Source organism: Dreissena polymorpha, chromosome 3 (assembly GCF_020536995.1).
Source record: "Dreissena polymorpha isolate Duluth1 chromosome 3, UMN_Dpol_1.0, whole genome shotgun sequence".
Classification (NCBI taxonomy): domain Eukaryota; kingdom Metazoa; phylum Mollusca; class Bivalvia; order Myida; family Dreissenidae; genus Dreissena; species Dreissena polymorpha.
Window position 1 is genome coordinate 14,553,851 of NC_068357.1, and position 23,713 is coordinate 14,577,563.

Here is a 23,713-nt window from a genome sequence, read left to right on the forward strand (position 1 = left end):
ATTTAGTATACTGTAACCTATATGCACGGACCAGGAAGATTGTGTCATTTGGGAAAATATATATTCTGTAGTGTGACACGACGCTGTATATAAAATGGACGTAAACGAATAAGTCATTTTTTCTTTTGCTCGAATTGAATTCAGGGATTGTGCGGAAGGTTAGTTCTTTCGAAAATAGTATTACTTCTCAATCGTTTAAATGTCTTCTAAATGAACTTTGACGTATTTATTTAATATTATTGAACCATCAATCGAAATGTGCATGAACACTAAGTATCCCACCGCAACCCAAATTCGACGACACCTAAATTCGACGATGTTCTATTTGTATTGATTAAATGGATGATTATTGTCTTGGAATCATTGCAAAGTAATACAGCCGAGTTTAAAATTATTATTTTGTGCTAGAGCAAAGTCTCCTAATTTCGACATGTCCGTTATTTCGACATGCTTTTACATTTTTTATTTAATTCAGCCAAGTGCGGTGCGTTCTAGTCAATTTGAGTTCATTTTTGATGACGTCATATATTTCTGCCATCATCAAAATATTTCACCCATAAAAAATTGCGTTTGTTTTTTCCGTAAACCAAGGTTGAATAACACAGATTGTTTTGTGTTTTTACGCGAATGCGGCCCTTATACAAAGCTCTTAGACACGCAGCAACGAACGGTAAGTCTCTTTTCGTTTTCTTGCGGGAATACGTTATAATTTGTATTGAGAACGGAAAAACAAACATGGAAGATCACATTGTTAAACAGTTCTACTAAGCTGTGAGCTTTTTGACGGCAAATGCAGGGGTGTCGAAGTTAGGATAACAAAAAATCGTTTGGACCATAAATTCGACATAGCGAATAATGTAACTAAATAACTATTACGCATTGCCTTATGTAATCTTTTCAATATATAAAAAAAATATGGGTGCCGGTCAGCTCGTATTTAAGTCAACTCGCACTGAAGTCAACTCGCACGTTTTATATAGATCAACATCATTACTGGGTGATTTAATATAACATGAACATACCAGCTCTAGTTTTTCTTGAATGCTCTAATCCTTCAGGAGTATATACGTACAGCGACCTGGAGGGTAAATAGCTTGAAGTTGGATTATTGCAACTAATACCAGCTCCATCCTTAATATATGAATTTTGCAACCCTGTTGCACACCAGATTTAGCAAAATATGCGTTTGTTCTTTTCATCAAACTCCAACCAGTCAAACTGGTTTAACCAAGTCGTCTGAAAAAACACGCGACTTTGGTGTTTCATTTGCTTTAATTGTTTGTTTGTTTTCTGATTTTTTAGATTCATTTTCATCAATTACTAATTTCCGTTTCGTCGAAAGTGGAATGCCAAAACTGGCAAGCGTACGTTGCGACATACTGAACACGAATGCTTGGTAGTACAAGTTCAATATTTTTGTCAAATTCATATCTGTGTTTGCCAACAAAATATTTTGACAAGTTAAAAACGGGTTACAATGTTCTTTATTAAACAATGGAGCTGGCCTACTAACTGTTACAACAATTAACAACTTTTGGCCAAACAGGGTCGAAGACGGGGTCTCAACTTCTTTGCCGACATTCACACGTTATTGTTATCAAATCATCGTGACAAAAAACAAGCACTTACTCCAATTGACATGACGCCTGGAAGATGATCGCTCCGCCCAGTTAATCACGTGGCTGGATTAGGGACTATACGGCCCATTGACCATACGGCCCAGACTATACGGCCCAGGTTCTCGGACCATACGGCCCAGATTTGCGGACCATACGGCCCAGATTTACAAAGCATACCGACCATGTCTTAATTAATATTTCTTTCGTAATCCTTCAATATTGTACGAATAAATTTAAGAAAATATTAAAATTGTAGTATTTCATGTTCATTCAAGCATGTTTTATATTATTTCATCGTGTAAGGATTTGCCCAGATTTGCGGACTATACGGCCCAGATTTGCGGACCATACGGCCCACATTTGCAAAGCATACGGACCATATCTTAATTAATATTTCTTTAGTGTTCCTTTAAATATTGTATGAATAAATTTAAGAACATATTAAAATTATAGTATTTCATTTTCATTCAAGCATATTTTATATTATTTCATCGTGTAAGGACACAACTATGAATACCCTTGTAAATTCCTTTATTGTTTGTTAATATAATATGGACATCAAAATACTAGTACACAACAAAAACTAATATATGTACAACAAATAAAAAAACAATTTCAGGCACACATATATATATATATAGAACACTTCTAAACAAATACATATATATGTACAACAAAACACAACATTTATAGCAATTTTGTGAAATGTGAGCAAACAAATGTACAAGAACAAAGTTGTATTACATACATACAATCAAACAAATATATTTTATATACAATCAAACAATCAGATATATACATTTTCACTCAATCGTTCACACTAGCAAACAAACAAACACACGTACACATTTACACAGGTCCATACAGTCTACAGCACTCTTTCAGAGAAGCTCACTCGTACTAATTTCCTTTTTCCCGTACCGGTCCCAAGCCGCGCACAAACGCCCTTGTGCTGCATTTTCTTTTCCTTGAAGAGTTTGCACTGCATAGGTACTTCATTCGCATTCACATACGAAACGCAGTTCATCCTGATTACGAACCGTACTATAACTCTTCCGATATTCCGGTGTTTCCACATCGGATATGATGCCAACGTTGGCACTTGTCACAAGTGATCGCTCTTGAGTTGGAGTAAATTCTCCTTAAACAAAATAAACACGGAGGCGCAGGCATTTTTCATCGAATACTTGATATTTATATTGTCTTCAATAATAACGATTGTCACACTTTACCTTTAATGAGTAATTAAAGACATGCTCACTCTATTAGCATTAGTGTAATTATCAACATCAATCAATATTTATGTTATAAATAGCGCACCAGATGTGCAAACATAAGCCGTTGTTGTATACAATTATAACGATTATCACACTTTACCTTTAATTGGTACTTACAGACGTGTTAATCCATTAGGGTCTATTATCAATTACTGTAATAGATAAGATCAATCAGTAGGTGTCATAAATAGGGCGTATCCAATATACAAACGTACGAGTCACTTATTCGGGTGTCATACCCCTATTGCAATTATAATAATATTTCATCACGCGGCATGTATTAAATTATATAATTATGTTATAAATTTTTATTACCGTGTTCACCACGCGGCATGTATTAAATTTAATAATTATGTTATAAATTTTTATTACCGTTTTCACCACGCGGCATGTATTAAATTTAATAATTATGTTATAAATTTTTATTACTTTTTTTCACCACGCGGCATGTTTTAAATTTAATAAGTATTAATTTACAACTTTATTAAAATAAATTCTGTCGATTAAAGTGAATGTTTGCGTGATGTGTACTGCTTACATAAATAGTTGATGACAACATTAAAATGAATTTAAAATCTGAGAGAAATAATAACTATTTCATTTCCCTTGTTATTTATTTTCAAAAGCGAAACACATACTAGCATGTATTTATTTTTAACACATTCATAGTACAATGGTAGCACAGTATTGTAGTGTATTCGTGTTTTAGAATAATGTACATGACGTAAAGAAACATGTGGGCCGTATGGTCCGCAAATCTGGGCCGTATAGTCCGATAATCTGGGCCGTATAGTCCGCTAATCTGGGCCGTATGTTCTGGGCCGTATGGTCCATGGTCCGTATATCCGTATACCACGTGGCTCAGCGGGTTGCAAATCTAGACAAGATAACACCAAAATGGCTTCTTTGCCTATAGATTGCATATAGATTTACGCGATATTCCGGCCGAATGATTTTTGTGGACTTTTTCACACCATATAACACTTGTAAAAGGGGGTTGTGTCATTTAGTTATTATGCAAATGCAAAAATACATGTTTATAGAGAACATCAGCTATTTATAACGTTTTTTTCGGTACATTAAACACGCTCTCAAACGCTTGCGAGCTTACCGAAATCGAACCTGTTACTAAGTGTAATGGTGTTATTAGCAATAAATTAACACTTATACACCGGTATTTACCCATGTTATTTGCGAAAATATTAAAGAAACATTTTCCCTCGTGTATTTGACACGAAATATCGCTTTATAACTGGGATTTGGGTGAAGTTTCACGCGCTTTCTGACGCCGAGTGAGTACTTAAATCCCACATGTTATTACGTATAAAAGAGATATTAATAATATTAAAACATTGCTTATTTGACATTTATCAATCACTATAATTGAAAGTGCTCAACACTATCAGTTTGGTCATTGTCTGATATAAATTGGCGTTGTATGAAGGAAAATTCAGTCAGGCTACTTAATAAAGCTACCAGTATCAGACGCACGCGCAGGTACCGACTTCCCCTATTTAACCGCATTTATTGGTTATATCAGTAATAATAACTCTTATACAATGGCATTACTGATACGTTTTTATTAAAATAGTAACATAAAATGTTTTTCAATTGGTTCTGACACACACAAAAACTCGATTAATAACGGGGATTTCGTTAAGTAACGCAAAGTGGGTACCAATATTCTCTATTATTTTACATGCACACGTGATATAATTCATACTTAATAATGCTTAGTTATTGCTTCTATGACATTTACAGTTTTTGAAATAAATTAATGTTTTATAAGGGGGATCTCGGTAATTCTACACATTAGCAGCTTCCATTCGCTCTTGTCAAGACCGCATTTCCGCGTTGGAAAACTTTCTGGATACCGAATGGCAGAGTTACATAATCCCTATTTACACCGTTATGCGATATTTCATTTCCGTTTTTTTTAAACAAAATAAACGAAACTCGTTGGAAAAAATGAGAACTAGGCATTCGATCTCCAAGTGTGGATTAAAAGCTTTCATTGGTGACACCATATGTCTGCACATGTGTAGATACCGTTATTAGGAAAAGATATCACGTGTCACATTCAAATAACATGTATAATGACAATAAAGTGCAATACTATCAGAGTAATAAAAAAGCATGAATTACGCTTCATGCTGGGTTTTACTTCTTTTAAAGTAATGCAGATGAACGTTGCTTCTATTAATCACCTAGTAACTGACAAAACTATTAAAAACATGAACTATTATGTCATGATCAGATCGATAACATAAACTATTTAAATCTGCTAGTATATTCGATTATAAGATATTGTAATTGTCTTTGACAGTGTTGACGTTCAGTTGTTCGTGGGGACGACCGCTTGCATTCATCCATCTCTGACACTTCTCAAGATCTCTTTTTGGCTTTGGAAACGATATAAATTCAATGCAACCAACTAATCTGTCAGGATATCGATTTTCCGAGTTACATAATCCCCATTGACATCGTTTTACCATTTTAATCTACGTTTTTTAAAGAGGAAAACAAAAGAAACTCGTTGAAATAAAAGTGAACCTAGACATAGCTTGTCTAGGAAATGGCGGACAGTTCGTTGCTCACTCGCGCGCCCGATTAATCGATCACTGATTGGTAGATCAATTCTTAGATAAGGATTTGATTGACAGGCGGCGTCATGTCAATTAAGCGCGGTCCGCACCGTGAACAGCGAACGTGTTTACGCCAATCGGATTGCAAAGGAGGCGGAGTTAAGAGTTATCGAAACGTGTGCAAAACGCATTGAGTCTTCAGGAAGCAGTGTTGATTGAAACATTTTAATCGACAGATTACGTCACGGGTTGCTATTTTTGGCGTATGACCATTTTTAGGAAGTACAGTGGACATCATGGGGTTTTGTTATCGGCGGGTATAATATACGGCCGTACGCCACTAAGCACAAGCCAAAAGAATAATATTAATTACGATTTTTTCGGCGTAAGCTGCATAAGCCAGCTTTTCACCCTGACTTGACCTTTGTAAGTGTCCAATAAAATTCAAATAAAATTTCCCGCGGCTAGGTACGAATGAATACACTTCATTTATTCCATTGGCTGATTTGAGTAAACCACCAGAACATTGGAAACATATCCGCGTCTTTGTACCAATGTTTTACTGTATGAAACAATTTTATCTCTAATGAAAAGGCTTAATAGATAGAACAGTTTTACACTCAATTCTCGACATCAATACAGTTTGTGCGTACACCTTTTATTTTCAGAGTATTACCAGCGCAAAAGCGTTTATACTTAAAAGGCTATGTTCTCATATTTAGTACTTACTTCCATATTCCTGTCAACATGTTAACATGTAAAAGTATAAAGAGCAGTGGAAGCGAGGCCTCACTTTAAAGAATTGCATTTCAACCCGCGAGGTTTCGGGTCAAGTCGCGGACATTCAGAGTTTATATACAGGTCATCACCGGAGTTCGCGGTCAGTAAAATAATCGTTATATAATAAAGACGCTATCCGTGAACTAGGTTACCTGGAATTTTCTTTAGACCAGAAATATGTTAAAAGAAGATATTCAGCAATATAATTATGGTATGTCAATAATAGATTCTTAATGTGTTTTCAACAATACAATGATAAATATTATTTTTAATAAATTTAACAATAATTATTCCACCATATTGCCTAATGTACTAAAGTGATATTATGAGCATGTAACAGTTTATAGGTGTCTATCGCAACCGTTGATTATTTTTGATGTTTCTACTTCATATACACTTATAGTAATTAATGCAGCATCAACATACTAAAACAATATACCAGAAAGAGAAAAATAATGCATTTGAATATTAACCGTACTTTCGTTTGACAACTGATCATGCGTTTACGAGTTGAACCTAAATTTAGTTTTAGTGCAGATTTGTTCATACGACACAAAGACACAATATTGTTTTACGGATCATTTCGGCTTACAGGACTGGGTGGGTCACGTAAGAATATCGAATATAAAATATATTTTTATAAACAACTGGTAGCAAGGTGAGTTGCAGATAATTGATCAGTAACCACATTTTAACTAACTATTTTGACCTGTTAATTCTTTTCAGCTCAATTCAACAGTGCAAAATGCCCATAATATCACTTTAAGCATGAGCACGATGATTCTCGATACTGTTAATAATCGAATCAAATAGCAATGCCCGACAGACCACTAAAACAGGTTTGTTCTCGTGTGGCCGGTGGACTCATATGTTTAAATTTCACTTCCATTCTTCTTTTGGTTTTCTGTTTTGTATCTATAGGTTTATGACCAGCAATATGTTATAATGTAAAATAAGCCGCGAAAACTCCCCGTAACATCCCGTACTGCGTGTGATGCAGCTAAGAACTGCACATAAAAAGACATTCGCTATCCTTGATCTCATTCATTAAACTATTTACGCCGTATATCTTTTTTAAAGATATTTCTTGTCTAATTTATGGTAATTTTCTGTTCCATTGAAAGAATATAAGTTTCGTTTACTTTTTTTAAAAACAAACTAGGGGTGTCGAAATAAGGAGCACCATGTCGAAATAACGATCTCATACGTCGTTAACATTGTAAGTAAGTACGATACGTATAAAGCATCCTTACCTGACAGTATACAGTTAAAAAGCACAGGATGCAATAAGTTAAGTTAGTGGTATGTCGAAGTAAGGAGGATACCGATCAAATAAATTGGTATACACATTTTAACCTTAAACTGTTGAAATTAGGGTACTTTGCTCTATTAAACATTTCATTATATCTTTCATTGTTTGCTAAATATTGCTTCATGTAACCGTTTCATCGTCGAATTTGGGTAACACTGTGATAGTATTGTTTCTTTCTAATTCTACTTAAAAGTGCCTGTGTTTTCCCATAAGTTTTTCGGAATCCGGATAATGCCATCTATAATCTCGCCCGTCTTTCATCAAGGGCGACACACGGCACACGAAGCAATACACGATATTTTGCGCGATTCTCAAAGCGACACACGATATTTTGCGCGATACACGAAGCGACACGCGATATTTACCACGATATATCGCCTTTTGGGCTACCTACACAACCTTCTTGGACGATATTTCGTGGTATATTCTCGCGCGTCGTTTCGTGTATCGCACAAATTATCGTGTGTCGCTCAAAATATCGTGTATCGCTTCGTGTGCCATGTGTCGCCCTTGATGAAATACGGGCTAGATTATAGATTGCACTATCCGGATTCCGTACATATTACCATAATTACACAGGCCCAATATTTAATCTGTTGGGTTGCGGTTCGCGGTTATCTCATACGACATATGTTAGCTATCTGCTTTATGATTGTATATAAATGTTTAAATACAAATATTTGCACACAGCCGACTGAAAATGGCAGAAGGAGGCGTCAACCTTGCGGTGTCAAAAACTGAAAGCGCTCCCGAAGACAGTCTTTACAGTCGTCACTCTAAGGCAAGTATGAGACCAAACACGTTTCCAAACACAGAAGCCGGTACAGTCGTCTCTCTAAATGTAGCTTTATTCAATATATAAAATAGACAAACAGTCCATGAGTATTCATGATCAAAACATAGTAACATATATAAAGGCATGACATGTGATCAGTATTGAATTCCATAAGTTGTTAAATAAAGTATCAATACATAAAAACATAAAAAGGTCTAGGACACATTATTTTTAGATTACAACATTTAGAATATATTTAACAATCAATTCTGTAAACGATAACATCAAAAACAACAAAGACGAATCTACTAGAGAGCAAGAAGTCAAGTTTGAGTAATGCATTATATACAATTAATCATAATATTAACAGGTTTCTTTGACTAAATGCTTTATGTACATACATAGCTAAGTTTCTGTTGGTACTTATATTATCCGATTGCATTATTTCAATGAATTTGATCATGTTTGGTCTTTTCCAGTAATATTTATTTATATACAATTTCCTAATATCATCATATAAAGAACATTCTAATAAAAAATGACATTCATCCTCAAGAACATTGCAATGTTGACATTTTCTATCTTGAAATGGTATGGCTTCAGGTTTGTGCCATCTGCCTGATTCTACGTCTAATCTTTGGGATGAAACCCTTAATCTACAAATATCAGATCTAAACTTAGTTATGCTAACATTTTCTAAGTAAGGATGCAATTCAAATTTGCAAAACTGCCTGTAACTTATTGATCTTGAGGAATCATTAAGTTCTGACATCCAATTTTTGAAAAATATATCATTCAATCTAGACTTTACCAAGGATAAAAAACACTTTTTCACCTACATCTTGGTTCAGCCATGCATATTGAAAGCCTAAGGTCAGCAACAGATTACATACATATTTTGCACAAGAATGTTTATTTGGTTTATTTATTAAATTCTCACACATGTGGCTATAAATACACTTTTCATACTTATGATTTTCTAACTGTATAATTTTCAACCAATACCGTATTACATTTATGGCTCTTTTAGTTATCAAGGATGTTCTTCCAAGTTCCCCATATACAAAATTATTTTGTGTTTGAATTTTCACGCCAAGTAGTTTTTTGCAAAAATGTAGGTGAACTCTTTCAAGTGCAATTGATTCTGTTAAGCCCCATATTTCTGACCCATAATTTTATATTGGTAAAACAAGCTGATCAAACAACTCTAATTTGGTAAGTATTGAAATTGTTGGATAATTTATTAAAAATGTGTTAAGCTTAAATACAGCCTTTGAAGCTTGACCTTCAAGCGTTTCAAAGGTATTTGCAAAAGATCCTCCTGTAGTGAATACAATTCCTAAGTATGTAAATGATTTAACCATTTCTAATGCTTGGTCTTTGTAAAAAAAATTAATATCCCTCCTAAGTTGTTCCCCTTTTTTGAAAACCATAACCTTTGTTTTATTTGTGTTATTACATAATGTCCACCTATCACAATATTCCTCTAACAAAGACAAACCTTTAATTAATTCTTTCTCAGTTTCTGCCATAATTACAATGTCATCTGCATATAACAACACAAATAATTTTAGCATACCAATATCTACTCCTTTAAAACCATTTAACATATTATGTTCTTCTAGGTTGTTCAAATAAATAGAAAATAGGAAAGGTGATAATGATTCTCCTTGTCTAACTCCTAAAAAGCAGGAAAAATCTTCATTACTTATTGTATTACCTAATTTTATTCTTGATTTTACATTTGTACACATAGATTTTATGATATCAATCATTTTTCCTGTAACGCCTAGCTTCAACAGTTTATACCATATGATAACCCTCACCAAATAATCAAACGCTTTGGTGTAATCAACAAATACGGCGTACAATCTTTTTTGTTCATTTAATAAATTATCAATTACGCCGTGTAACACAAAAATGTTATCAACAGTTCCCATATTTTGCCTGAATCCTGCCTGTGCCTCTATGTAGACATGATAGTGTTCAGCCCAATTGTAAAGTCTGTTGTTAATGACTTTTGTAAATAATTTCCCAAAAGTACTTAATAATGTTATCCCTCTGTAATTATTTACATCCTGTTTATCACCTTTTTTATGTAATGGAACAATAAACCCCTCACACCACACTTCAGGAAAATGTCCATATTCAAAGAATTTATTAAACAAACTACAAACAACTTTTAAGAAACTTTCACAACTAATTCCAAATTTAAAAAACTCATTAAGCAGATAATCAGGGCCACCTGATTTACCATTATGAATTTGCCTACAAGCACTTATAATTTCTTGATAAGTAAATGCAACGTTTAACTCACTAAATATTATATTTAATTCTCCATTTAAGTTCCGGTCCTGATAAAACAAAACATCTTCATCAGCTTGATAAAATCTTGAGTTAGGGTCATTAATTGATTTAAAATAGTTCAAAACTCCCTACTGCTTATATCTTGCTTATTATCTTTGCATGTATTATTCTTTAACATTTTCCTGTAAAGTTTTGCATTTTTAAGTCTTGCATTTACTAATTTTGTAGTTTGATTTTTATCATAATCATATATCTTTTTCCTTACTGTGCTTTATAAAGGCTCCTAGATTCTACTATGCTTTGTCTATTTTCCTCTGAGGGATAATGTCTGTACATATTAAGATTCATATAATAACATTTTTTTAAATACTTACATTCATTATCAACATAGGCAGCATTAAAAATATTGTTTTTATCAACAAACTTTGTATTGTCAACAAGCTTTTTTTTAAATAATGGTGAACTAATATTTTCAATTACATCACAAACTTGGGATAAATAACTATCCAAGGAATCACTGTTTTGGGTTTAATCTATACAGCCACTAATAGTTTCAAAGGTATTTATTACATCTTCACAATTAAACAAATTAATATAATCCATTTTCTTTTCATTATCCCATTTTTAAGTGTATGGTAGCTTTTTGGTATCATTTTCCATATGGCTATTACTATTGGGATATTTCTCTATCTCAGTTTTACATTCAATACTAAATTTAACTACACAGTGATCTGATAAAATGGTAGGATCTATAACTTCAAACTCATGAATCAATGGAAACATATTAATTTACAGAGAACAAGATCAATAGTGCTACAACCTTGTGAACTTATAAATGTGTGTTTTCCTATATTTCTATTTAAACCTAATCTACCATTCACTATTCTTAAACCTGACATTTTACACAAATCCAATAATAACTTCCCATACTCATTTACAGTTTTATCAAGGTTACATCTTTGTAAGTTTACATCTTGTACATAATCATCAGGTAACACATTTTCTACACAGACATGAACAGTGTCATGTAAAACAAAATCTGGTCTCTCCCATACTCTAGCATTAAAATCTCCACATATAAGGAATTCACAATTTTCATACTCATACATATTTTTAAAATGAAGAATGTCAACTGTTATCAATTCAAAAGCATTATTTTCTGAAATGCACTATCTTCCACTGCCTTGTGGTGCATTGTAAACTAACCACAACAATAAATTATTGTTTAAATTGAACAGTTTTCCATCTAGTTTAATCCACATTATACAATCACTTGTATTTTTAATAAATTTTACATACTTTTTCGGTTAATTATGAACATACAATACTTCTTTTAGAACTTTTTAGCTCACCTGATTGCTCAGGTGAGCTTTTCTGACCGGTCTTTGTCCGTCGTATGTCCGTCCGTCCATAAACATTTGCTCGTAAACACTCTAAAGGCCACATTTCTTGTCCCATCTTCATGAAACTTGGTCAAAAGCTTTGCCCCAATAAAATCTAGACCGAGTTCGAAACTGGGTTGTGCCGGGTCAAAAACTAGGTCACTAGGTAAAAAAAAAGAAAAACCTTGTAAACACTGTAGTAGTCACATTTTATGTTCAATCTTCATGTAACTTTGTCAAAATGTTTGTCTTTATGATATCTTGATTGAGTTCAAAAGTGGTTCCTGTGTGTTGAAAAACACGGCTGCCAGTGGGCGGGGCAGTTTTCCTTATTTGGCTATAGAGAAACCTTGTAAACACTCTAAAAGTCACAATTTTTGCCCAATCATCATGAAAGTTGGTCAAAACGTTGGATTTAATTGATTTATTGGACGAGTTCAAAAATTGTCAAGATCGGTGAAAAAACATGGCAGCCAGGGGGCGGGGCAGTTTTCTCTATATGTATATAGTGAAAACATGGGAACACTCTAGAAGTCACATTTTTGGTCCAATGTTCATGAAATTTGGTCTGAACATGTGTTTTTTGGATATGACAGTTGAGTTCGAAAATGGTTCGGATCGGTAAAAAAAGCATGGCCGCTGGGGGGGGGGGGGGGTCATTTTCCTTATATTTATATAGTAATAACAGCTTTTGAACACTATAATTAATGTTTATCATGTCAAGGGAAGTAACTGCAAATAAAAAAATTATGTTGAATTGACAGAGTTGTCTCCCTTTTTAAAATATTTGTTTGAAGCACAAAAAGATTAAGTTGAATTAATTATAAATGATAGTTTTATTACATTCTGGAAGATAGCAAACTTTTGAATATGTTTTTGATTGTTTGATGATTCTGTACAATATGGCATTCCTTTGTCAAACAATTTAAGCGAGACTATACGATTTTTATATGTGTTTTATTGTAATATATTGAAAAATACATGTTACAATAACACAAAATAGGCAAGATATTGAAGACGAATTTCATAAAATGCAGCAAAGACAAATTAGCGCCCTGAGCTGATAGTGACGAAGATATTTCCTACATATTTTCTTACAATAACCGAAGAATTCCTCTTTTTATTAGGATCGGAGTAAGTGTTCGTGTGTCGAATGAATAGACATCGCTGCAGGAATTTAAAAACAACCATTAAACTAAATTAAGATTCACATCCTACATGCATGATATACATTCTGGCGAAATCGACTGTACATACATTTTCGATTTCAGAATTAAATATCTCGCTTATTTCGCATATTTCGACTTAATTCTTCTTAAGTTTTATTTTAGATTATATTGAAATGTATGACCTTGTTAACACTCTAGAGGTCACATTTATTTTCAGATCGTCATGAAACTTGGTCTGAAGATTTGTCCCAATGATATCTTGGATGAGTTCGAAAATGGTTTTTGTTGCTTTAAAAACATGGCCACCAGGGGCGGGGAATTTTTCCTTATATGGCTATATATGGCTTTAGTAAAACCTTGTTAACACTCTAGAGGCCACATTTATTGTCCAATCTTCATGAATTTGGTCAGAAGATTGGTTTCAATGATATCTTGGATGAGTTCGAAAATAATTATGTTTGCTTGAAAAACATGGCTTCCAATGGGGCGGGCATTTTTCCTTATACGCCTATAGTAAAATCTTGTTAACACCCTAGTTTTATTTAATTCAGTTGCCCAACCTTCATGAAATTTGGTCTGAACGTTTGTGTCCTGTGTAGTAAAGTTTGGTTTTATTATGTCAGTATTATGTACCATTAACTGTTTTATTTAATTTTTCATAACACAGAATTTTCATAAATAACAACTGTTTTAGTCATTATTACTTATGGTAAGCCTATCAACTAAGAGAAAGCTGAAATGAAGACAACATGTACTCAATTCTGCAGTATCTCCATTGTTAAACCCGCTGAGTCATATTTCCCAATCTATTTTTAGTTCCGCTCTAATATTTGTTAGACCCCAGATATTGATCATTGCAGTGTGTAACAATTTACCACTCAGCTTACTGACCCTCTCACTGTGCTGTATGCCAGATGTTAATATCAGTGGTCAGTAATAAAAGCTGGTTGAATTATTTGATATATTTTTAGCTCACCTGATTGCTCAGGTGAGCTTTTGTGACCGGTCTTTGTCCGTCGTTTGTCCGGCGTTTTCCCTATTTTGCTATAGAGAAACCTTGTAAACACTCTAGAAGTCACAATTTTTGCCCAATCATCATGAAAGTTTGTCAAACCATTGGTTTTATTGATATCTCGGACGAGTTTGAAAATGGTCGGGATTGGTGAAAAAACATGGCTGCCAGTGGGCGGGTAATTTTTTCTCTATATGTATATAGTGAAAACATGTGAACACAGTGGAAGTCACATTTTTTGCCGAATGTTCATAAAATTTGCTGAGAACATTTGTTTCCTTGATACCAGAGTTGAGTTCAAAAATGGTTCCGGTCAGTTGAATAACATGACTTCTGGGAGGGGGGCAGTTTTCTCATTATGCCCCCCCCCTTTTCGAAGAAGAGGGGGTATATTGCTTTGCTCATGTCGGTCCGTCCGTCCACCAGATGGTTTCTGGATGATAACTCAATAACGCTTATGCCAAGGATCATGAAACTTCATAGGTACATTGATCATGACTCGCAGATGACTCCTATTGATTTTTAGGTCATTAGGTCAAAGGTCAAGGTCACGATGACCCGAAATAGTAAAATGGTTTCCGGATGATAACTCAAGAACACTTATGCCTAGGATCATGAAACTTCATAGATACATTGATCATGACTCGCAGATGACCCCTATTGATTTTCATGTCACTAGGTCAAAGGTCAAGGTCATGGTGACCCAAAGCAGTAAAATGGTTTCCGGATGATAACTCAAGAACGCTTATTCCTAGGATCATGAAACTTCATAGCTACATTGATCATGACTCACAGATAACCCCTTTTGATTTTCAGGTCACTAGGTCAAAGGTTGAGGTCACGATGACCCGAAAGTGAAAATGGTTTCAGGATGATAACTCAAGAACGCTTAGGCCTTGTATCATGAAACTTCATAGGTTCATTAATCATAACTCGTAGATGACCCCTATTGATTTTCAGGTCACTAGATCAAAGGTCAATGTCACAATGATCCAAAATAGTAAAATGGTTTCCGGATGATAACTCAAGAACGCTTAGGCCTAGGATCATGAAACTTCATAGGTACATTGATCATGACTCGTAGATGACCCCTATTGATTTGCAGGTCACTAGGTCAAAGGTCAAGGTCACGGTGACCCGAAATAGTAAAATGGTTTCCAGATGATTACTCAAGAACGCTTATGCCTAGGATCATGAAACTTCATAGGTACATTGATCATGACTCGAAGATGACCCCTATTGATTTTCAGGTCAATAGGTCAAAGATTAAGGTCGGTGTGACCTGAAATAGTAAAATGGTTACTAGATGATTACTCAAGAACGCGTATGCCTAGGATCATGAAACTTCATAGGTACAATGATCATGGCTCGCAGATAACCCCTATTGATCTTCAGGTCACTTGGTCAAAGGTCAAGGTAACCTGAAATAGTAAAATGGTTTCTGGATGATAACTTAAGAACGCTTATGCCTATATTCATGAAACTTCATATGTATATTGATCATGACTCGCAGATGACCCCAATTGATTATCAGGTCACTAGGTCAAAGGTCAATGTCACAGTGCCAAATAACGTATTCACACATTGGCTGTCAAGGTCACGGTGACTCAACTTAGAAAAATGGTTTCTGGATGATAACTCAAGAATGCTTACGCCTAGGATCATGAAACTTCTTAGGTATATTGTTCATGACTCGCAGATGAAATAATGATGAAACTTGACCAGGATGTTTGTCTGGACAATATCTAGGTTAAGTTTGACATTTGGTAAAGATTGAATGAACCGACTCCTCTCAGGTGAGCGAACTAGGACCATCTTGGCCCTCTTGTTAATTTAATTTGTCTGTGTAAAGTAAAGGATGTGAAATTCTCAACATTATAATTAAAAGTATCATTTGACCATGTTTCAGTCAGTAATAAAATGTCATATCAACTAAATAATAATTTTATTTCTAAACTTTCAAGTTTGTTATATTGTTTACCAATAAGTCCTTGCACATTTAGTAAACACAGGTTGATCTCGTTGTTGACCTCATCGCTGTCCTACTTATTTTGTTTATTGATGTCTGATTGGTCACTCCAGCTTTGCGGCCGTTCACATTGTCTTGTTTCGAATCTCCATCCGCTGTACGCTGTTTACAAGACTGGGATCCCACAGAAAGTTTCTTCCTCCCCACGCTATTTTTATCACATTGACTGCCAATGGTATGCTCGCTTATCACGTTTTGCTCGCTGTTCCTCGTATTGGGGTTTTCAGATGATTTTGTAGATGTTTGATAATTAGAAGTTTCGTTGTTGTCATTTCTTGTTGTTTTGTTTTTTTTTACTTGTGTTTTTTTGACGAGATGTTGATTGTTGTGCACTTTCGGGTAAGTCAACAGTTTCTTTACATTCTGTTAGTTCATCGCACGTGCCTGACCTAGTTTCCGGATTGTTTACATTTGTGTGGGCGGGTCTTGTCTGTGATGATGCGTTGTTGTCCTCAATAAAGACGCTGCTTTCGTGAGTGTCTACTATTGTCTCATTGGAATACGCCCTTGATTTTGACTTCGTGCCTACGTCTTCTTCTTTTGTTAACTTCGTATTAAATCCGACTAGTCTATTTGTCCCTTGCACGTTGAACCAGTCAGGAAACATATCTTTTACGCACCTGCCGTCAATAAATAATCTGGCTGGGTAACGTATCTGGACATTTCTTCTGCTTGATCTGGCATCCACTGCTTCTTTTGACTTGTACAGTGCCGATCTTGCTGTAGAGATTTCTTTTGGGTATTGTCTATCAATCCCGAAGCCGCTGTTCTTCAGAAGGTACACTTTTCGCATGATCACCTCAGTGTCATTATAGTCCCTAAACCTTGCAATTAAAGGACGCTTCTGGTCACTTCCATCTCTGTGTAATTGCGGGGACGTTCGTCCTAATCGATGTGCTCTCTCAATAACTATATCTTCTGTGTTAATGTCTAACTCGTTTTCCAAAAAAAGAAGTACTGAGTGTTTATCTCCGATTTTGTGCGTAAACTTTTCCGTTACTCCATAAAATATCAGATTGTGTCTCATGCTCCGTGCCTCAATGTCTATTGATCTGTAGCACAGTACCTTTGACATATGCTCCTGTCTCTCACACATTTGTCCCATTTTGATATTTTTTTTTTCAAGTTCGCTACAGTACTTGTTCACATTTTGAATGTCCCTCCTGCACGCGTTTTCTAAATCACTTATCTTTTCAAAGTTTTTGTTTAACTGAGCAAATATACTGTTTAGTTTCTCATCAGTAGACAATTTAGCAAAAATTTCGCTGCTACTACTACTTGCCTTTTTTCTTTTCTTTGTCACGGCTTGCCATTTGCCGCCATTTTCTCCATTGTCCGAAATCACAAAACGATTTTTAAGCAATATATCCTCACAAACGTCAAAATCCTCGTCACCACTACTGACATCACTATATTCCTCACAACAGCTTTCCATTTTATGCTAAATTGCACGAAAATAAACACTTTAAATCATTCGAAAATATATTTTCTATTGTCCGCTATAGATTTTCACGTCCTGACCACCTGACCACTCATGAAACAGATGTATTATCCATTAAATATCAAATAACTTCATTTAGTTTTTTCCCTATGGTGCTCCATTTATATCCCTATTTAACTAGGTTTATACTAAAGAAAGCACTTTCCATAATCACACGGAATTACATTCACAGTGCATGCAACTAAACAAATCGGGGTTTAATCACCATATGGGTTAATTCGATGTTACTAGTTTATTAACCATGAACTACGTTTTGTGTACATTCCACTCACCTTTCAAAAAACATTTTACTCGCGCGCGATGACAAAAAAAACGTCATGTTCCTTCATAATAATTTGAGAGTATAGTAATATTCATTTCTTATACCGGTAGTCGGAATAAGCAAATAAATGGGCGATTGTTTATCTATAATACTAATAAGACCTAATGTAAATGTATGTACTTTTTTATATATAAAATTACAAACACATACAAAAATATGTATGCATTAATGATTTTGCTATTTTGTTTCCAGAATTATGTCGAAAGTGTGTCCGTGGAGATCTGTACTATAATGACCCGCTTGGGTTACGGCGAGGAGATAAGACGTTGGCGGGTTGAGAAATATAGGGAGTTGGATAGGCTGCAGGATTTACCAATCACCGCTGGAAGCAAGGCAGAGGGGCTGACCTGCCGGTTCGAAAGTGACTATGATATTTTATACCCGCTGAGAAATGTCCTCAGTGTTGAAACTGGTATCAATCTTCACACCATACCAGGACACATAGATGTATTTAGGATGGATACACGTGTATACCCAGGACACTGCAGACTGTTACAAGAGAGACCAGCGCATGAACGTTTGGTAATAATTGAAAATTCTCTGTCTGATAATGGATATGGAGACGTTCTTTTAAGTAGCAGTTTATTTGTAGATTTTTTGGCGGGACTATTCGACCTAGGCACAAGCGCTCTTGAGTTATTATCACCTAGATTAGTGCGACATGAACGCGCGGGACCTTCAATACCGAGTACAGTTGATGGAATTCCTATGGATATGGTATTTTCAATACGCTGCCACTGCCCCAGCATCCTAAACAGATGGGCTACCCGACCCCGTCATTGGCCGTCACCAGTCGTAGTTAAGAAAGTCGTATCATTGGGAGCTTATGTAACCCCGGTAGGATGTAAGGGAAGTGAGAACAAGAACTCAGAATGGAGGATGTGCTTTAACACCGGTGAGACAGAACTAGTGAACAATCTTAGTGACACACAAGTGAAAGTGTATGTTTTGCTTAAAATGATCCTCAAACATGTCCTTATGCCTTGTAAGAAAGAAATAACATCTTATGTGATGAAAAATATTGTATTGTGGCAAGCTGAGAGTAACCCACAGAACCGGTTTAATGCACGGAGTTTGTTTCACTGGCTGCATGACGGACTGAGGGAACTTAGATCTGCTATTGCCAATAAAAACCTATCATATTTCATGATTCCGGAGAGAAATTTAATGGAAGGCAGTGGTTTGGATGACAAACAGCAAAGTAAATGGGTAGCAGATATCACGGACATGATGGTGGAAGGACCGAAGGTGTTACTGAGATTGCCGAAGATACGACAGGCCGTTGTCGCGTCCCCAGAGCCAATGTTGTGGTTCATGACGATAAGAATGGAGGTAGAGATGCTGTGGGTGATGTATATGATAAGATGTGAGAAATGTAAGGATGAGAACGGAGTAGTGGATTATTCTAATGCTCGACTGCAGCAGATATTGTTTCGCTTATCAGAGATACTGACGGAGGTGATATTCCCAATGTTCGTAGAAGGTTGTCCTCTTGATAAACTGAATCTATGGGATATGTTGCGTGCAATTTTAGGGTAAAAATTCACTTAAGTGCAGGTAAAGAAATGGAGCTTGAGGAGATTACCAGAGACATTTGATGTAGAGATGAGAAAGTGGTTGTGGTTTGACTTGGATATACCATCCTGTAGGAGCTACAATGCCGTTGTTTGACCAGAAATGTTAGCAATACTAATATTGTATTAATATATTAACGTGTGCCGTTTTGTTAGACTGCACTTGTCGACTTGAAAGCGCATGCGGTTCATTGTGACTTGCTAAAAGGAAGATGAGTCCAAACGCACATTAATGAACTGACGATGTAATTATATTTGATTAATATGCTTTGCCAGAATAATATATACACGACTTAATAAACTTACTGTGTAATTATCATTAAAATGTGTCTTATCATGTATATGCTTTCCCATTATAATATATACATAACTTAATAAACTGACTGTAATTATCATTAAAATGAGTCTAAGGCTTTTTGATTTATCATGTATATGCTTTCCCATTAGAATATATACACAATTTAATAAACTGACTGTGTAATTATCATTTAAATGTGTCTTAGGCTTTTTGATTTATTATGTATATGCTTTTCCATCACATATATACACAACTTTATAAACTTACTGTGTAATTATCATTAAAATGTGTGTACGGCTTTTGATTTATTCTTTATATTCTTTCCCATTTGAATATATACTCAACTTAAAAAAACTGACTGACAAACAGGTTGAACCTATTCCGTAAAAACAAGCACGCGGAAAAGCGTGTTGCATTGCTTGCGTATCACTTTTAGTGTTTAACTGGAAATGAACCATATGACACTAACCAGTGAATATATAGAGAATTTATGTATTGTCCTCGGTGGTAATGAAAAGGTCATAGACCGGACGGACTCGTATGACTTGAAGGAAAGAACAAACACAATATTGTTGATTGAAAACGGGCATTTATTATAAAATGCCATAAAAAAGATAAAAATAGAACAGATTCTTTCCAGAAAGGCATAATGGGTGGTAAAAACACGCCACACACATATAAACACATACAAAAACATGAATTTGAATGTGATGACGGCGGGAAAACAGGCCAAAAATAAGTATAAAAGAAAAATATTTGATGCGTATAACAGTAAAATAAGAAACAAATGTGTTTTACACACAGGTAAAAACATACATAGTAAGGGAGTCAAAACCTTGTAAGGGAGTCAAAACCTCATGGCGGAGAAGGGGTGGAGGTGGGTTGTTAATTTCGACCATATTCGATGCCACGTTAGTCTAGAAGGATCCAAAGGGCCACACTGAATTTGATTGGTCAAAAGAGCCCATGTGACCCCACACTGAGGTTATACACAAGTAATTAAATATAAGGCTTGAACCAATATAATGTTCAACAATTAAGAAATCGTACAATGACATAAAATCTTTTATGTGTGCATAAAATATTATTTATGTATTGTCCTCGGTGGTAATGAAAAGGTCATAGACCGGACGGACTCGTATGACTTGAAGGAAAGAACAAACACAATATTGTTGATTGAAAACGGGCATTTATTATAAAATGCCATAAAAAAGATAAAAATAGAACAGATTCTTTCCAGAAAGGCATAATGGGTGGTAAAAACACGCCACAAAGGGGACCGGAACGGGGACCCCGCCGTCGGTAAAAAGAGCCCATGTGACCCCACACTGAGGTTATACACAAGTAATTAAATATAAGGCTTGAACCAATATAATGTTCAACAATTAAGAAATCGTACAATGACATAAAATCTTTTATGTGTGCATAAAATATTATATATGGTTGACGACTTTTCATATAACGCAATATGAAACGAGTCTGACATCATATGATATTAAAAATCAAGAACCATATATGATATTTAGTATGTCACTTTTAAAAAAAAAATATTCTTCGAAAAAATATTTCAAAATATGTAAATAATACAATCCGCAAATATTTAGCGTTTTACAGTACATGAGACAGTCTGGTAACGTTAACTAGGTTCGATGTGCATTGGACATTACACACACGAAATAGTCGTAGAGGAAATCGTGAATTATACTAATTTCACATAAATTTAATCAATAGAAAAAATGAAGCGAGAAACATTTACTTGTCGTGATTTTTACACACACACACAAAGAGAAAAAACAAATACGTCATTAAATCTTTAAACACGCTCATATAGCAGACTGCAGTTTAAATGAACGGTTGTGCTCAAATGTGTGAAATGTAAATATGAAAAACACAAATTATGAAGTGAAACGGATTTTTTTTAAAGATCACAATAAGAGCAATTTATAACAACTGGGTTTATAATGATTATCTAAATGTTGAAATTATTGGTGGAAAAATGCATATTAAGGAATGCATTTTGTAGCCTTTGTGATGGACGTTTGTATTGCAAACATGCATCAAGGAAACCTAATTACCTGCAGTTTTATGACAACGTAACAAGAAAGGTGAACATTGTACGAACGGTAGATATTTATCATTATATGCGTAAATATTATCTTTTTCTGCTGTATTCATGACAACAGATATTGTTATATGCGAGTGCTACTTTTTATATTTAAAACGGTATCTTAATTATATTTATCTTACATTATGGACATATGCGCAGATACCAGCCAAGTAGTTTCCATTTAGCAAAGGTGTGAGCTTTTTCTTGACATGGACTGTTCACCCTACACTTTTTGAGTAACCATTGCATATTCATCATAAAACGCAAGAGATCGTTCATGACGGAATCCTCGACATCACGATGTGTACCACGCAAGCAATTCAGAAAGGGGGAGCTGGAGCGTGCGTTTAGTTAATCCATTTATGCCTAGCGTCTAGAAAAAAGGCCTTGGCAAACAGCGTAGACTGTTCTTCTCGATAGATGGAACAGTCTACGCTCTTCGCTGTTTGCTTAAAGGAATTTCTTTAAGAAATATTCTAAACATAGAAATAAATATACTAGACATCCCTAATTTTGGAAATAAATTGATCCAATTTAGAAGGATGGGAGAGTCCACTAGGCATAAATGGGTTAACAGACGCAGAGTGTTAGGCAGATGCAATTATAACAGCATTCCAAGGCACACACTACAGGGCCTAGGTGAAATCCGTGATACATGCTGCAAACACCATAAGCAGCAAAGTAGACTTAACAGATGATTGGACAAACCTGGAAGATCAACAGCCAACAAGCAGATGAACTGCGCACTATCTTCAAGTGACTTTTCACAACTAAACAGATACTACCACTTCTCCAGTTTAAAACAGGTGGCCATATTTCGACTTGGAACATGGAATAATAAACTTATCCATCGCATGCATAAGAGATTCATCTTCCTGCACACTCTTATGTGCCCCGACCAAATGACCGAATATATCCTCAAGGAATCTAAAGACTTATATACCCTAAAGGAAAACTCATCACCAGAACCTGTAAGCCGGCAGGAGAAGCTATATGGGCAGGTGGAAGCTCCACCGTAGAACATTAGTTTTACCCTTGCATCTTTGCATCAAGTTTAGCGGCGCTCGAGAAGATAAAATGCCCATACAGCAGTAGTAGAAACTTACTTTATCTGAATCCTCTTCACCTCACCTCGGGCATAGGGCCGCAACCTCAGCACGACATCGGTCCCGATCTTGGGGCCACATGTTTGGCTTCTCCCCATGACATTCTGGCTTTTTGGAGCTCAGCGTGAAGGGTTCGCCCCCATGTGAGAACCGGACGACCTTTTTTCCTTGTTCCATGAGAGTTTTTATCCGGGGCGTTCCGGATATTGGTCTGGTTTCTATCCGCGTATGTCCAGTCCACTTTCCTTTCCTATGCCATATTGCAGTGGTGATTGGTGCCTGTTTTGTGCGCTTTAACAGCTCCTGGTTGTTGTAAATACTGCGTTTATAAATAGAGTCATTGTTATTTTAATTAACTTGTAAATACTTCGCGCTTTATTAGATTGCTTACCTCAAGTAAACCTTTACTTATATTTCGCGTTTCATCAGAACTGTTAAAAATAAATACGCATGTTATCTTTGTCGAAATTGATAAAAACCAAACTATGTGTTTTCAAATGTATTAGTATTTTTCCCTACAATTTTCAACTCATACGCTTTCATTTTAAAAGAAAATAA

The 23,713-nt window shown here is 35.3% G+C and overlaps 3 protein-coding genes across 3 annotated transcripts in view; 2 read left to right on the forward strand and 1 right to left on the reverse strand.

Moving 5' to 3' along the window:
• Nucleotides 1-23,713, reverse strand: part of LOC127873085 (uncharacterized) — a 309,934-nt gene that overhangs the window by 80,883 nt on the left and 205,338 nt on the right. The gene's annotated exons all lie outside the window — the stretch shown is intronic.
• LOC127873077 (galactose mutarotase-like) overlaps nucleotides 1-23,713 on the forward strand; it is a 320,608-nt gene that overhangs the window by 43,109 nt on the left and 253,786 nt on the right. The gene's annotated exons all lie outside the window — the stretch shown is intronic.
• On the forward strand, nucleotides 19-20,057 carry LOC127873068 (uncharacterized). The gene is made up of 3 exons (XM_052416649.1): nucleotides 19-158; nucleotides 8,264-8,354; nucleotides 18,263-20,057. The coding sequence occupies exons 2-3, from the start codon at nucleotides 8,274-8,276 to the stop codon at nucleotides 19,607-19,609; spliced, it is 1,428 nt and encodes a 475-aa protein (XP_052272609.1). The 5' UTR covers nucleotides 19-158; nucleotides 8,264-8,273; the 3' UTR covers nucleotides 19,610-20,057.

Bases quoted from the DNA above. Each gene is read 5' to 3' on its own strand.
- LOC127873068 (XM_052416649.1), top strand. From the start codon at position 8,274: ATGGCAGAAGGAGGCGTCAACCTTGCGGTGTCAAAAACTGAAAGCGCT. The intron at 8,355-18,262 runs GCAAGTATGAGA...TTTTGTTTCCAG, and splicing joins TTTACAGTCGTCACTCTAAG to AATTATGTCGAAAGTGTGTC.